Here is a 13,528-nt window from a genome sequence, read left to right on the forward strand (position 1 = left end):
ATAATTTCGTTCTTTGCTGTATTCTTAGAGGGCCTCTGAATCATAGTTGAGTGCCCATATTTTGAGGATTGTAAATTTAAACTCGAGAACTATGATAAGTTCCGTACTGTAGGACCACAACGTTTTTAACCCCTTTTGTGAAAAACATTTGTGTGGGGTCATAAGCGGTGGGGAGAGCCCATGTAGGGTGATTCACAAAAGGATGGAAATGCCCATTTCGTAGTCATATTTCCATGGTGTCTGTGGATCCAATATGCACATTTTTCAACTCCCTCTCACTCTTGCATTGAGGCAAGAGCTTAGTTTGTCTCCTCTCTGCCTGAATATTCTATCTTAATCCCTGCACTGGTGCCAGTATATTTTGCGTACCAGGCACGGCCAGCAGTTAACCGTGTCTGGTACTAGTTGGCTTGGCTACGTGTACTGGCCCTGGCACATAAGTTGAAAGAAAAACTGTTTTTATTGCTTACAGCTTAAGCATTATAGTATGAATCCGAATATATGTTTTTGCAATCTTCAAAGGTGCAGTCACCAACTCTTAAATGTATACAGCTGCATTTCCTATGTAGCCAAATGTTTCTTACATATTGCATGACTTATTTAACACACGTACATCTGTCAAGGAAAAACACAGAATTTAAAAGGAATTGTTTGGAATGTGGCGCTTGCACAAATTCTATCTTGCACGGAATACTGCCAACATCGCCCTTTTTCTAGCATATTCTTACACCTTCACACCCAGTTTTTATGATTTTGCAAGTATTATTTTAAGTGCAAAAGTACTAGCTCTGTAATTGTATTCAGTTTATCGATTGTGCAACATTCTTATGTCAGTTTATATACACTTGAGGTTGTTTATCTTTCTCTTGTGGCCAAGATAGCACATTTAGCGCGATCTGAGTGATTTGTATCCTTTACATGAAATCCTTGCAGTAATACTTCGGTTTTGTTCCCTTGGCAGGTGGCTTAACCATAAGGGAGTGAGACAGAAGCGGATAAATGACTGGCTGGGCATCAGCAATGAGACTATTGATGAGTGAGTACCTTTATTCTTGTGCTTTACATCAACAGTTTTATATAGAGTATGGACACCAAAACTATAGTCTGCCTTGCAAAGTAACAGTGGCTATGACACAAAGCCTCACAGTCGCCTACAAATGAACAAACAAAAAGGGGGGTGGTAGTGAGGAAAAGAGTGGAAGTGCGGAAAATGATTGGTAGGAGGAGAACTAGGGAGCGTCAATGAGAAGACTGGGAAGACAAGAGAAGGGAGAGCATGGAAGGGTGTGAGAAACAAAGTAAGGAGGGAGGGAGGGAGGGAAGACCTGAGGGAGGGAAGACCTGAGGTAGGAGTGAAAGAATGGGTGGGGGGTGGGTGAGGCAAGGTTGGGCAGGGCACGGAAAAGAACATTGAGGAATTGCAGAAAGATATGGGAAGGAGTGTAGGGCACGGGAGGGAAGGAGTGGAGAGTTATAAGGAAGTAGCGAGTGAAACGAAGAACAGGGGAGAGGTGGGTATATTAGTAGAAAAGAGAAGTAGAGGGGGCACGGAGATGCAGTGGGTGTAAATGAACATGAAGGGGACCAAGTTGAAGAAGAGAAGGGCGTATAGGAGGGAAGGTCTTGGGGGAGCAGGGGGCTGTAGATCATCTGCAGCCTTGTGATCTTGCGCTCTGACAGGAGTACAACAGACATTAAGTATATCTATGATGTAGTCTAAGGTTGTGTAGGTGCTCAGTCATAGTTCTTCTCCAGCATTGGTTCTTTCATAACACTCATGCCTGAGTCCTTACCATAAGGACTTCGACCCTGAAGACAGAATGATTCAGGCATGTTATTTTTTTAAAGATCCAATATTGGCGACCTACAGTTACAGGCGACTTATTTCTTACCGTTTTCTTGTTTCTCCCTGACTTTAAATAATTTCCAACAATCACAATCTTTTTCATGTATAATCTTTAAGTTCCCTTTCTTTTCCTTACTCCAGTCAAAATGCAAATTAAGTGCATTCGCTTTCTTGCGATTTTGTGTGTTTGTTACTTGCCCAATATCCAGATAACTTGTTTCGTAGGCAAGATTCTCGTTTGGGATCTAGCTACATTTTGACTTGCACCGGATATGCACTTATCATAAGCTACATGCAAAGCAGAGGGCACCTAGTACGTCTAGTTTCTTCTCTAGAACTCTGCAAATACTAAACTACGTTGAAACTCTGGGTGCTCAGTGGAGCTATTGATAAGTGAATAAGAAAACAGCGTAGTTGGCCAAATGAAAAATAAAAACTTCTTCCGAATATTTATACACTTCTAGCACACAAATCTTCCTTCATCAGCACATCCTTTATGGCAGCAAGCGATCTAGCGCGCAGTAGTATTTTTCTCTTGATTCGTGTTTTCTGGACAGAGTGCGGTGCTCAAAAGCATTCAATATGATGAGGGAAGAGAGCAAGGCTTTGCGTTTTTTAAGTGTATCAGAGCTTGCTTATAAGTTGCATAGGTTTATGTTTGAATTTTTTTGTGGTTGTTAAACTTATTCACAGTATAAGAGAAATGTGCTTTTCAAACGCCTTGAGACTATTGACTTTATTTTGCAGTACCTATTTTATAAACGAGGAAGAAGAAAATATCCCACATTACGATGAAAAAACATGGTTTGTTGGAGACCTCAACCGCATGCAAGCAGAAGACTTGCTTCAGGGAAAACCAGATGGGGCATTTTTAATACGAGAAAGTAGCAAAAAAGGATGTTATGCCTGCTCTGTGGTGTAAGTTCATATCCTATTGTAACCTTGCCTTTTTACTCAATAGCTTGACCATCATTGCTTCTGCCTTTTTGTGCATGTTTCGAGCTCCCGCTGATCTGTCATCTCAAGCCAAGAGACACTGCTTCCACCCCCATCACCCAATGCACAGAATTGCTCCCTAATCTCCTGAGCACGTTACTTCTCAACTCTGTGTTCATCCTGTAAATGACAGTTCTAACAGGACACGTACATGCACCACTAACTGCATTATCAATCCTCTTACATTGTTACCATAAGCAATCTGTGACCGGGACGGGTACGACTTGTGTTCCAAACCTCACTTATTTCGCTGTTGTCTGGGTGAGGACACAAATTATGCTAATTATAGGGAGATATTTGAGTTGGTCGTTTCAATACATGTTATTTTGTCTTCCCTCCTGTCCACCTCCGACCATACCTGCCTATTACAATTGAATGCATTTCAGATGAACTGTACATCCAAATGCATTTTAAGCTAGACGGAAAAAGGAAGAATAGCTGCAATCTGCATGTGAATAGTTTTTTCCCCCATAACATTATTTTTTAATTTTTAGATTAGAGGGAAAACTTCCATGTTGCCCTACATAATGGCCCAATCATTTTCTTCATTTTGGAACCTGAATATAGAAGACACCTAAAAAGCATTAGACCCGCTTTTCTGGGTGTTCGCGATTGTCTGCAGTTCTGTTGCTTTCTTCCTAAACTGGCTGTTCTATTTCAGCAGGTAAGGTAAAAACATACTAGGCGGCAGTGCTTAATTTGTAAATAAAAAGGTACCGGTGCCCAAAGCCCTCCTCTTAAACACACGGCTGCTGCAATTACATGTGCAAACACGGAATACTGAGGCAGCGTAATCCCGAAGCCATCTCGGACCTCTCCAATCTATTTACATCCCCTCCTGCCCCTTCAGCTCACACCTGCAGCTTTCTGCTTTCCCTCGTTGTGCCGCTTTTTCGTTTTTATCTTTCTCCATCTTTCCCAAATTTGTCTTTTGCTCGCAGCAAATGCTTGAGGCATAAGAATAAGCCCCGGCCCTCAAAAATAAGTGCCGGTGCTGAGCACCAGAATCAACCAGCACAAATTAAGCACTGGTAGGCGGTCCTATTACAGGATGTTATGCGTGTCATAAAGAAATGGCTCGTTAGTAAGTAGAAATGTACATTGGAGAACCTCTCTAGAAATTAAAAACAACCAGAAAACGACAGAGGACAAATATTCAGGATTTGCAGGCAGACACTTGTTCCCTTGAAGCTTTTGAAGCCAACAGCTTTAAAGCCTCGATCTTTGGCTCTATGAAGTTCCTTTCTCCTTGTCCCCTTAGTGTGGCAAGATGTCGGACAGAAACTGAAAATGTGTTTCTGCAACACTTGAAGCGCCCCTACACCCGGTGATGTGGTGTTTGCGCCCCTTTTTCTGTTGCATGAAATTGGATCAGGAAAAAAAGTATATTTTAGGGACTGTTTATATTCTTCGAGTAAAAGTTACAGCATACTACTAACTCAAAAAAAACATACCTGTGCCATTCGTCATTTTTTGTCAGATTGTGAAGCTTTATTTACCAGTTAAAATCAGATTAAGACCTTTTATTAGAAGTGTGTTTTTTTTTTTGCTGTGTGGTACTGTTATGTAGCTGGAAAAATAATAAAAATACACTAACAAAACCCTAAACTGCATTAAAGCCAGGGAATAAGTTTCACCGACAAAGTTATTTAACTTTTGTGTTACCTGGACAGTAGCTTAAATCCTAGCCAATGATGCAATGAGCTTAATTCTCACAGAGCATTTTCTATTGCTTGTTTTATTCACTGCTTCATTGAAGTGGTTTCGTTTATGACTTTATCGTGTGTGACTTTAAATGAGGTGCTCTGTTTATTTTCCGCCCAGATGTTACTGATACTTTCTTCTCCTTTGCTTTGTGCAGGGCTGATGGGGAGGTCAAGCACTGTGTTATCTACAGCACTACACGGGGATATGGATTTGCTGAACCCTATAATTTGTACAGCACACTTAAGGAGTTAGTCCTTCACTACCAGCATACGTCGCTTGTCCAGCATAACGATTCCCTAAACGTCAGGCTCGCCTATCCTGTCTACGCACAGATGCCCTCACTCTGCAGATAAATTTGGGACGGCAAAAATGTGTTGGCTGACCTTTTCTACAGTTTTTATTAGAACATGAGGGCATTCTTTCTACTTAGACTGCTTGTTTTGCACAAGACGTGATATTGTGAATGTGAATCTTAAGAGGCCTAGCAGCAACAAGACGACAAGTTGGGTGTAGGTGTCCTGGTGCTACCTATCGTTCCACCATGTGCTCTTACACTGTCGCTCGTGTTTCCTTGGTGGAAATTGAAAGCAAACTGGAAGCCTATGTTCTTTTTTGTGAAGAAATTTCCGAGGAGCACCTACAGCTACGCTCTGAAATATCTGGGATTTGTTTCTCCCGAATCTTGTAGTTTGAAGCTTCTCCAGAAGGTGTCCATAATATTGTCTGAGTCTTAAACTCCACGGAACGAAAATGAAAAACAAACAAAAAAACTATGTCGCAGACATTTCTTGCTAAGATTAGCATCTTCACTGAAATTCAGCAGAACTTCCAAACAAGGACTTTGTGTGTGTGTGTACATATGTGATGTGCGTTGGCACAGAATTTGGTGACCAGGACGACCAAAGGAAATATGGGAAAGCTTCAACAATTTTTTTAATTATTATTATTTGGGAAGCAGTGACTCTCAAGATGAAGTTGATTTTCATTTTTCCAACCGTAGACAGCAGTTTGGTTTCAACAGCACTATCAATCGTCACCTAAATAATTTTGTTTTGAACCAAATTGAATTCACCAAAACTTTGTTTGTTGCTGGACTAAGCACTTATGAGAAAAAGATTGCATTCGCATCTGCACATATTCCTACACCAAAACTTGAAAGAAATAAAAAAGAAACTGAAACTTTGCGTGTTTTAAAATCGACACCAACCTGTCCGTTTAACAACCTTTGTTTATTTTGTATTTTTTTTTTTTTTTTATATTTGACCGTGTTTTCATCTTTCCAAAGTTGAATTTACAAATGGACATTTTGACTTTGGAATGTAAATTGAAATTGCGCAGGTGCTCTAAAGAGTTCCTATTTTTTTTTTTTTTTTTTTTTTTTTTATGAAGTGAAATAGATCTGTTGAAACCCGTGTCACTTTGTATTAAACGTCCAAAAACGGTGCAATCTAATGCTTCTAGATGGCTTGTTATACCAAAAAAAAAATTAAACAGATAATTTTTCATAAATTTCGTTTACCAGAACAATTATTTGTTCACTATTCTTCCAGTTCTATCTGTAGTGCTCTATTAAAGAGAAAACAGACAACCAACTGTTAACAAATGAAGAATGATTGCAAAAGGAGCATTGTCTGACACCTATAGGAATGTATACTTTCCAGGCTCACTTTTTAGCTCTTTAGTGGTATTAAGGTGTCTTGGCTTGGTAGTGGGGAAGGATGAAGGACACCCTTAACAGCCTGGATTATTTTGCTTTTGCTGCCACGTGTGGGGTAGGATAGTTGCATCAGCATTCAATTTAAATCTGGGTAATTGTTTGAGAACTGGCTCATCCTCCATTAAAGTGTGTTCTCTCCACCTTCGAACTGTAAAAAATAAGCCCTTTACTTTGAAGATACAGTATCTGAACAAAAAAGCTAACAGGAGAGCAAATATGATATATGACAAGCTTGACAATGCATTTCTTAATTGTTATGTAGGTAAAACTAATACCCGTGTGGTTTTACTGCTTGTGCTGGAGGCTGCATTTCTCTATTAATCTCTAAAAAACGAGCTCCAAAGCTGCTCCATGAAATACTGCCATCACGTCTGCCTTCACCAGGGTTGTCCTTAATTGTATTTAATCCCTTCCCTCATAGCTGCTTGCCGTTCAAATTACTTTGTGAACAGGACATTTTAGATTGCAAATATAGCGATAGTGACTATTGTGATCTTCCAGAAGGGTGCTCATGAAAGTAGACAGATCCCAGAATAATAAACATTTGGATTTATATAATAGCTAACTATGATCACTATTTTTCAGATCTCTTGAATGTAAATTGCAGTTGTCTTTTCTTCTTTAAAGAGATTAATCAGAAGACGAACACTTGCTGTGAAACACATTTTAGAATCAATTATTATAAGTATATAATTCTGGAACATTTGAACTACTTGTCACTCTATGTGCTTTGAAGCTTGCTGTAAGATGAGCAATTTGCCAGTTACACACAGTACTAGTACAGTGAACCTTGTGTGGTGAATGACCCATCTGGCATATTAATTAAAAGTCCACGGAAATTAAATATTGGCATGGTGTTCGCCATCTCATACATGTTTTCAAGAAGCTAATCACTTACTAACAATGTTGTGATTTGCAATATGCATTTCCAACTTTATTTCCTTTTGTTTGTCCTCACATTTTGGTAATCTGTTTTAAAGAGCTTCTGTTTGAGACTGTTTTTGCTACATGTGAGGTTTGCTTTTTACAGTCACAAAGTAACTTGCGGCTTGGAAGTGACAGAATTAGCATTGCACCAATTTAAAAGCAAAAAGGGCTGCCACAAAGCAGAGACCCATATAGAAAGCAAATAATCCCATTAGGATGTATAACCCTGAAATTTCTGGAGTAAGTCAGATTCACTTGTATAAGAACTTTTTCTGAATTACTTCCTTTGTGTATTTTGATCTTGCGTTAAGTCCTGTGGAAGGAGTAGGTCATCTCATTACCACTGATTCACGCCCACATCATTTACATGTGTAGAGCGCCAATGTCTAGATTTTATAACCGCTCATCCAAAAGTAGAAATGTCTTGAGGTAAATTGTTACAATGGGTGTCGGGACTGATTTTTAAAAACTTGTTTCTGCTGTATTATGGAGGTTGACGCTCAAGGTACTAGTGTCTAGCACTACGGCGATCAACTTTTTCCTGTGCTGCTGGGACAGACAAGGCTTCATTTACACACGGCCCACTCTGAAAGCAAGCCTCTTCCATTTAGCAGAGCCCCATCTAGTCAATTGTTTTTAACTGGATTAACATGAAGCCATCTAGAAGCATTTATCTACTGCAGTGTTTGATTTTTATGGTTGAAAATCATTTTTGGACATAGGCTTTGTTCCCAACTGCTTCTGTTTTGCTTTGAAATTGAATTGCACTTGGTTTTGTTTTATGATCCCAGCGGCCCATTTTGCACTCTCTGGCCATTGCACACCTTTTTTTCTCCGTTTTTGCACTCATCCGACCAGAGGTGCCAAATGGGTTCGAGGCGAGATGTAGAAAGCTGGTCGGAGCAAATGCACTAGTACTCTAAAAACCAGCTGTAAATAAGCCTAAGACAAATGCAAAACAGATCATGCAAATTATGAATGGGAAATGCTGAGATTGCGGAGTGTATACTGAGTGAATGCTAAAACGAAATCTGATTCCACGGGTCAGAACAGAATGGTTTTGTCACTTTATCTAAACAGATGTTTATCTGTCTGTAGCTAGAGTTGCCGCTACATAGCGACTCGTGTTGTATAAATATGAGTAGACTTGCCTAAAAAAAGCTTTTGTGACTGATAGAGAAGTCAAGTGCGACTTGAAATGCACGTTTCTTTTTTCCAGTCCCAACTGTACTTTCAGGGAGCAAGTCAGTATTACTTTGTTTTCTCTGCATGCCAGAACTGGCTAAATTTACTTCCGCAGTCAGTTGGCCTTTTTTTGTTTTTTTTACTTTCTCCACTACTTCCATGGACGGAGAGTAGGTCTATTGACCTCCGCATCACTAGCGTTGCCCGAGTGAAAGAATTGGTAGATTCCCAATTTGGCAAAAAAAAGTTGTTTTTAAACTGCATAGTAAAACAATCCTAGTTTTCAAAAACGCTCCTTGTCAAAACGCTTTAGTAAATTTGTACGTGTGAACACCTTTTTGATTTTTTTTTTTTTCTTTTTTTTTTCCCTTTAACAACGTTAAGGTTTGCAGCACTTAAGTTTGACTAAAACATAAATATCTATTTATGATGGCGGCCCATCGTCAATGAGCTATCCAGATAGAATTTCACATTTTGGGCAGATGGAACCTGTCATTAAATACATTTTTCTTATAAAAGCCTCTATAATTAACGTGTTTAAAAGTAGTATGCTGAATAACCTGATTGTTCAAATTGCAATAGCTGTGTACTGACACCAGTTATGTGGTATTTGGGAGAGAAGGCTTTGAACTGGTTTGCTTAAAATTCAAACTTTCCATTTCCATGTCTCCTAAAAATTTGTAAGTATTTTTTATTGTGCCTGTTTATTGGTTGCATTGTTGTAGCACAAATAACTTACCTTTCATGTAAAGTACAGCAATAACGTCTGGGCAACTGCTAAGTGGGTGAAATATTTTGACTTAAGTGCCGGCCATATTTTTGCTACTTTGAATTAAATGCAGTGAGGTCCAATGAGTCAAACTCACTATGTAATGTTGGCATTCGAGTAAGGCCATTTGAGACTGTGGACGTTGGTTTAGACCTTTCTGTTGCTTTTGTTTCAAGGGAATAAAGTATTGATGTCCATGCCTGCTAGCTCAGAAATTGAGGTCAGTTGCTTGTCCAGAAACCTTAACTACAGTGACTTTTTAAAGGGGCGGTACCGCCAGATTAGTGTTGTGTTGGAAATATTTTAAAAGCCCCTTGTCTTGTACTTGAAAATGTAATTGTCTGAATGTCTTTTTTTGCAACTGTGCGTAAAGTTTTTTTAAATGTAAGGCTTTCTAAAATATTGCCAGTGTGTGTTTTTTAAAGTGGTTGTTACAAGGTGTTACTAGTTTTTTTTTATTTTTTACAATACACTAATAGAACCCATTTCATTAAGGAGGGAGCTACAATTTTGTTTTTAATTTTAAGCTTTTTCTCAAACTTATTTTGAATGGGTTTATTGCAACCACCACAAACATTTCAGGAGAAACATTTTAAGGCATAACATTGCTTCTTAACGATTCAAGTAAATGTAGCAAGCTCATTCTTAAATTGTTGTGTGAAGGTTACTGCAAGAACGTGTGCTTCGTGCGTCAGAAGCAAATAAAGTTATTTTCAGTTGCAGTACAGAAGAATCACAGCAATTTATTGTGGCAGGTTTCTTTAGGACTGCATAGGTTAACTTGGTATTTCCTAAATGTCTCTTTTTTTTTTTGTTTTTAAACACTGAAGTTAAAAAAAAAAAGTACATGTGTTACACAGTAGTGCAATTAAATAGTAGTGCATCATAAGTAAGCTCCATATATGCTATTGATGCATCTCAAACTGCTCAAGTGTATCCTTGTCATGTCAGGATGTGTTGGAACTGATTTTACTAACTAATTACTCAAACATTTTACAATTTATGAGCTGGGACATCCTCTGCAGTATTTAGGATCAATCCAGCAGCAGTCAGAATGCAAACGTTTCAGGGTCGTACACGTCTTGATTTACATAGACTCTGAAAGTGAAACGTCATGAGTCACAGCTACTGACTTTGCACGATCATACAAACATTTTAGACCTAAGCTTTAATCTGTTGTTTCTTTGATACTCTCTGTAAGGAATATATAACCAAGTATTTAATCATGAGCTGTATTTTTAATTCTTGATTCTTTTACACTTTTGCCATCTTGTTGCCTTATGGGCCTAGCAGAATCCCCTTACTATGTGATTCTCTGAAAACGTTTACATTGTGGCAAAGGATAGAAGCTTTCCATCCCTTTATGAGCTGCGTGTTTTTTTGCGCTAATTGATTGTAGTGCAGGTACCCAATTAACTAGGTGTTCCTTTAAGATTCTGAACACTTTTCAAAACACAAAGAGCATGTTTTATTTTACAACTGGTAGAAAGACTCACCTATTTTCTTTTTCAAGGATATTGTCCACAGTCTGGTTTCTGTGTTTACCTTAGAAGTGTCGTCTTAAACCTATAATTCACAGCAATGTTTGATGTGAAGGTCATTATATTGTACTTCTTCGTATTGCTATTATGAAATGGAGGTGTTACCAGGCTTGTCTGGAGGGTTTGAAATGGTGGTTCATTAGTATGTCTCCTTCAATACCAAGCTCACCAATGGGCATGGATAATCATTTTCTCATTGCACTGGATGCCTATGGATATAATGTTTTAAAAAAAAAAAAAAAAAATTAAAGGAGAGGGGTGCTGTCGCGATAATGCTTGCCTGCAGTAGAGAAGTTCAATAGGAGTAGTTGTGGACTGGCCTGGAAACTCACAAGAGGGAAGGCACAATCCTAATGTCTTGTTCCTAGGTATTGTTACTTTCAAGGGACATTCAGTACTTAGGGCCTCATTATGACTTTGGCGGTCCTAAAAAGAGAACTGCCAACGGCATGGGGGAGGATGCCACTGTCGTACCTTTGGCATCCTCCCAAGTGTATTACAGTGTTCCCGCTGGGCTGACAAGCGGAAATGGTGCTACGATATTGGCCTTGGCTCCTTTAAGGAGCCAGGGCCAGTATCGTATCACTCCAGCTCCATCGGAATGCACACTGTCTGCTTAGCAGACAGTGCGCATTCCAATGGTGCAGGGGCCCTGCACTGCCCATGCCATTGGCATGGCACCCGGCACTGGCCTTCCACCAGCCTTTCCATGGCAGGGTCCCCGCTATGGAAAGGCTGGCGGAAAACTGTAATCAGCCAGGCAGAACTGAGTTCAGCGCCACCCTGGCTGAGTATAACTCAGACTGCCGTAAATCTGTCGGGAACCATGTTCCTGGCAGGGATTACGGTCCCCTGGTGGTCTGACTGCCAGGTTTGTAATGAGTCGGTCAGACCACCACAGTTAGGGTGGTCCAACAGTCATCACAGGTCGAAGACCACCAGACTCATAATTGGGCCCTTATTCTTCAAATTATCTTGACTCTAACTTCAATTCATAGCTTCCTCAGACCAGTAATATACCTCAGGCTCTCGGCAAATAGAAGTGACCAATGAAGCTGTATACTTTGCATTTTACAGGTCTGCCCTCATTCAAGACTGGATGTTGCATTGATGAGTTATTCACATATTTAACTTGATTAGTTGTAAGGATCTATTCTTTCACATTGGCATGTTATCCACACTAAGTAGCCACATTGGAACCTTAGTTGACCTTAACCTAGGACCCTTGACCTTTATTGGCTCTCTAGTTTCAAGTGGCCTAAAACAATGTGCGCATTTGTGAGTGAAAAAAATTAATATAATTCAGTTCTGTAGATCGTTATGAATGGTGCACTTTGTACCCCAGAAGATTGGAAATCTTATTCAGTTTAGTTTAGTTTAGATTAGGAACTGTAATGATGTGATTTAATAATTTCTTCCTCTGGTGCCTTAGCCACCTGAAATGCACAATCGGATTTTCAGCTATTTCACAGCCTACCACATGAGGCTTAGAATATACAACCATGTCTTCGTGGTGCTGTCTTATATGGGCTCACAATTATTTAAGGTGCTTTGTATAAGCCTCAAGGTGATTTGATAACTTGTGGCATGTACCTCCTATACTTCCTACCATCTTGACCCAATCCTTGATATGTGCTTGATGAAGACATCTGCGTAATGCCCATACTCTTAGAACACTTCTGCTGGTGAAGTGTTTTCTCTGCATTTGGCATTAGCTTTTAAAATTCCTCCCACTCCTTTATGAGCATCGGCAAAAATTAAATAAATATTTTCTCATGTCACACCCCAGAAATCAAGACATGGATGTTCTTCAATCAGTTTCTAAAGTTGTCTTGCCTCCCCCCCCCCCCCCCCCCCCAAATGCTGCCTGACCTACTTCAGTTTCAACCAAGCCGTACATTTAAATTAACCCTTATCAAATTGGATCCATTTCTAGTCAAGTTTGTCATCATAGCCGGATTGGACAGCAGATTTGAAAAACATAATGATTTTTCCCCTGCCAGCATTCTTATTTTTGTTTGTATCCCATGTGCACTTAACTGTCAATTGACCACAAAATAAAATGGTCATAATCGACCTTCCCATATCTTAAGATTTTCAGAACTATTTAATTGTTCAAGTTGAATTTGCTTGTTTTGCATTGAGTAGCTGCATAATGCTTCGAGTGTGACTTATCACCAGTTGTTCATTTGTCTTTGCATGTTTCTAATGTCTGGCAGAACCATGGTAAAGTTTTGTTTTACCTTTAAACAAAGGTACGTGTGTGTGTGTACGGGAACATAGGCACCTTCAAATGTTTTTTTGTTACAAATTCAACCGTGACACTGCCCTTTTAAAATGTTTTCTTGCACTTGTTTTTGCATATACTTTCTTGCTGAGGTATATGGTTGTATTCTAGTTGAAACTGGTTTATCTGCATCTTAAAATTGTCCTTTTTATGTAGAGGATTTTTTTTTTTTTTAAATTAAAGTGACTTACGTTGTATTCTGCAGGACGGAAGGCATTCAGATTTCTCTAAAGCACAGGTGAATCGATTGTTTGTAGATGCTGTATGTAGATGCTATAAGCTATTGCACGCTTCTCAACCCGAGGAAAACAAACTTCACTTTGGTGCAAAGGATAAATAAAATGAAGTGGACTTTGATTTAAGGAGTTCAAAAGCACCGCTCCTTTCAGTTAGCCTCTGGTACTCATCACATTTTCATTGATCTGAATCTTTCTTTGTTAGGTAGCATATCTCTCATTAAAAAAAAATCTGGTTCTCAAGAAATTTCTTTTTTAGGGTTTTGAGAACCCCAGCATGTAACTCTGGTACTCTTTTAACTGTAATTTGTGTAAAC

At 39.2% G+C, this 13,528-nt stretch overlaps 1 protein-coding gene across 2 annotated transcripts in view; it reads left to right on the plus strand.

The window, feature by feature from the left end:
• Window positions 1-9,789, plus strand: part of PIK3R3 (phosphoinositide-3-kinase regulatory subunit 3) — a 32,695-nt gene extending 22,906 nt beyond the window's left edge. For both annotated transcript variants that reach the window (XM_069232764.1, XM_069232765.1), the window contains exons 8-10: window positions 962-1,036; window positions 2,594-2,764; window positions 4,704-9,789. In XM_069232764.1, the coding sequence (XP_069088865.1) occupies window positions 962-1,036; window positions 2,594-2,764; window positions 4,704-4,902 (445 nt within the window). In that variant the 3' untranslated portion in view covers window positions 4,903-9,789. The remainder of the gene's footprint in view (window positions 1-961; window positions 1,037-2,593; window positions 2,765-4,703) is intronic.
• Window positions 9,790-13,528: the final 3,739 nt, after the last annotated feature.

This window comes from Pleurodeles waltl, chromosome 4_2 (assembly GCF_031143425.1).
Source record: "Pleurodeles waltl isolate 20211129_DDA chromosome 4_2, aPleWal1.hap1.20221129, whole genome shotgun sequence".
Taxonomy (NCBI): Eukaryota; Metazoa; Chordata; class Amphibia; order Caudata; family Salamandridae; genus Pleurodeles; species Pleurodeles waltl.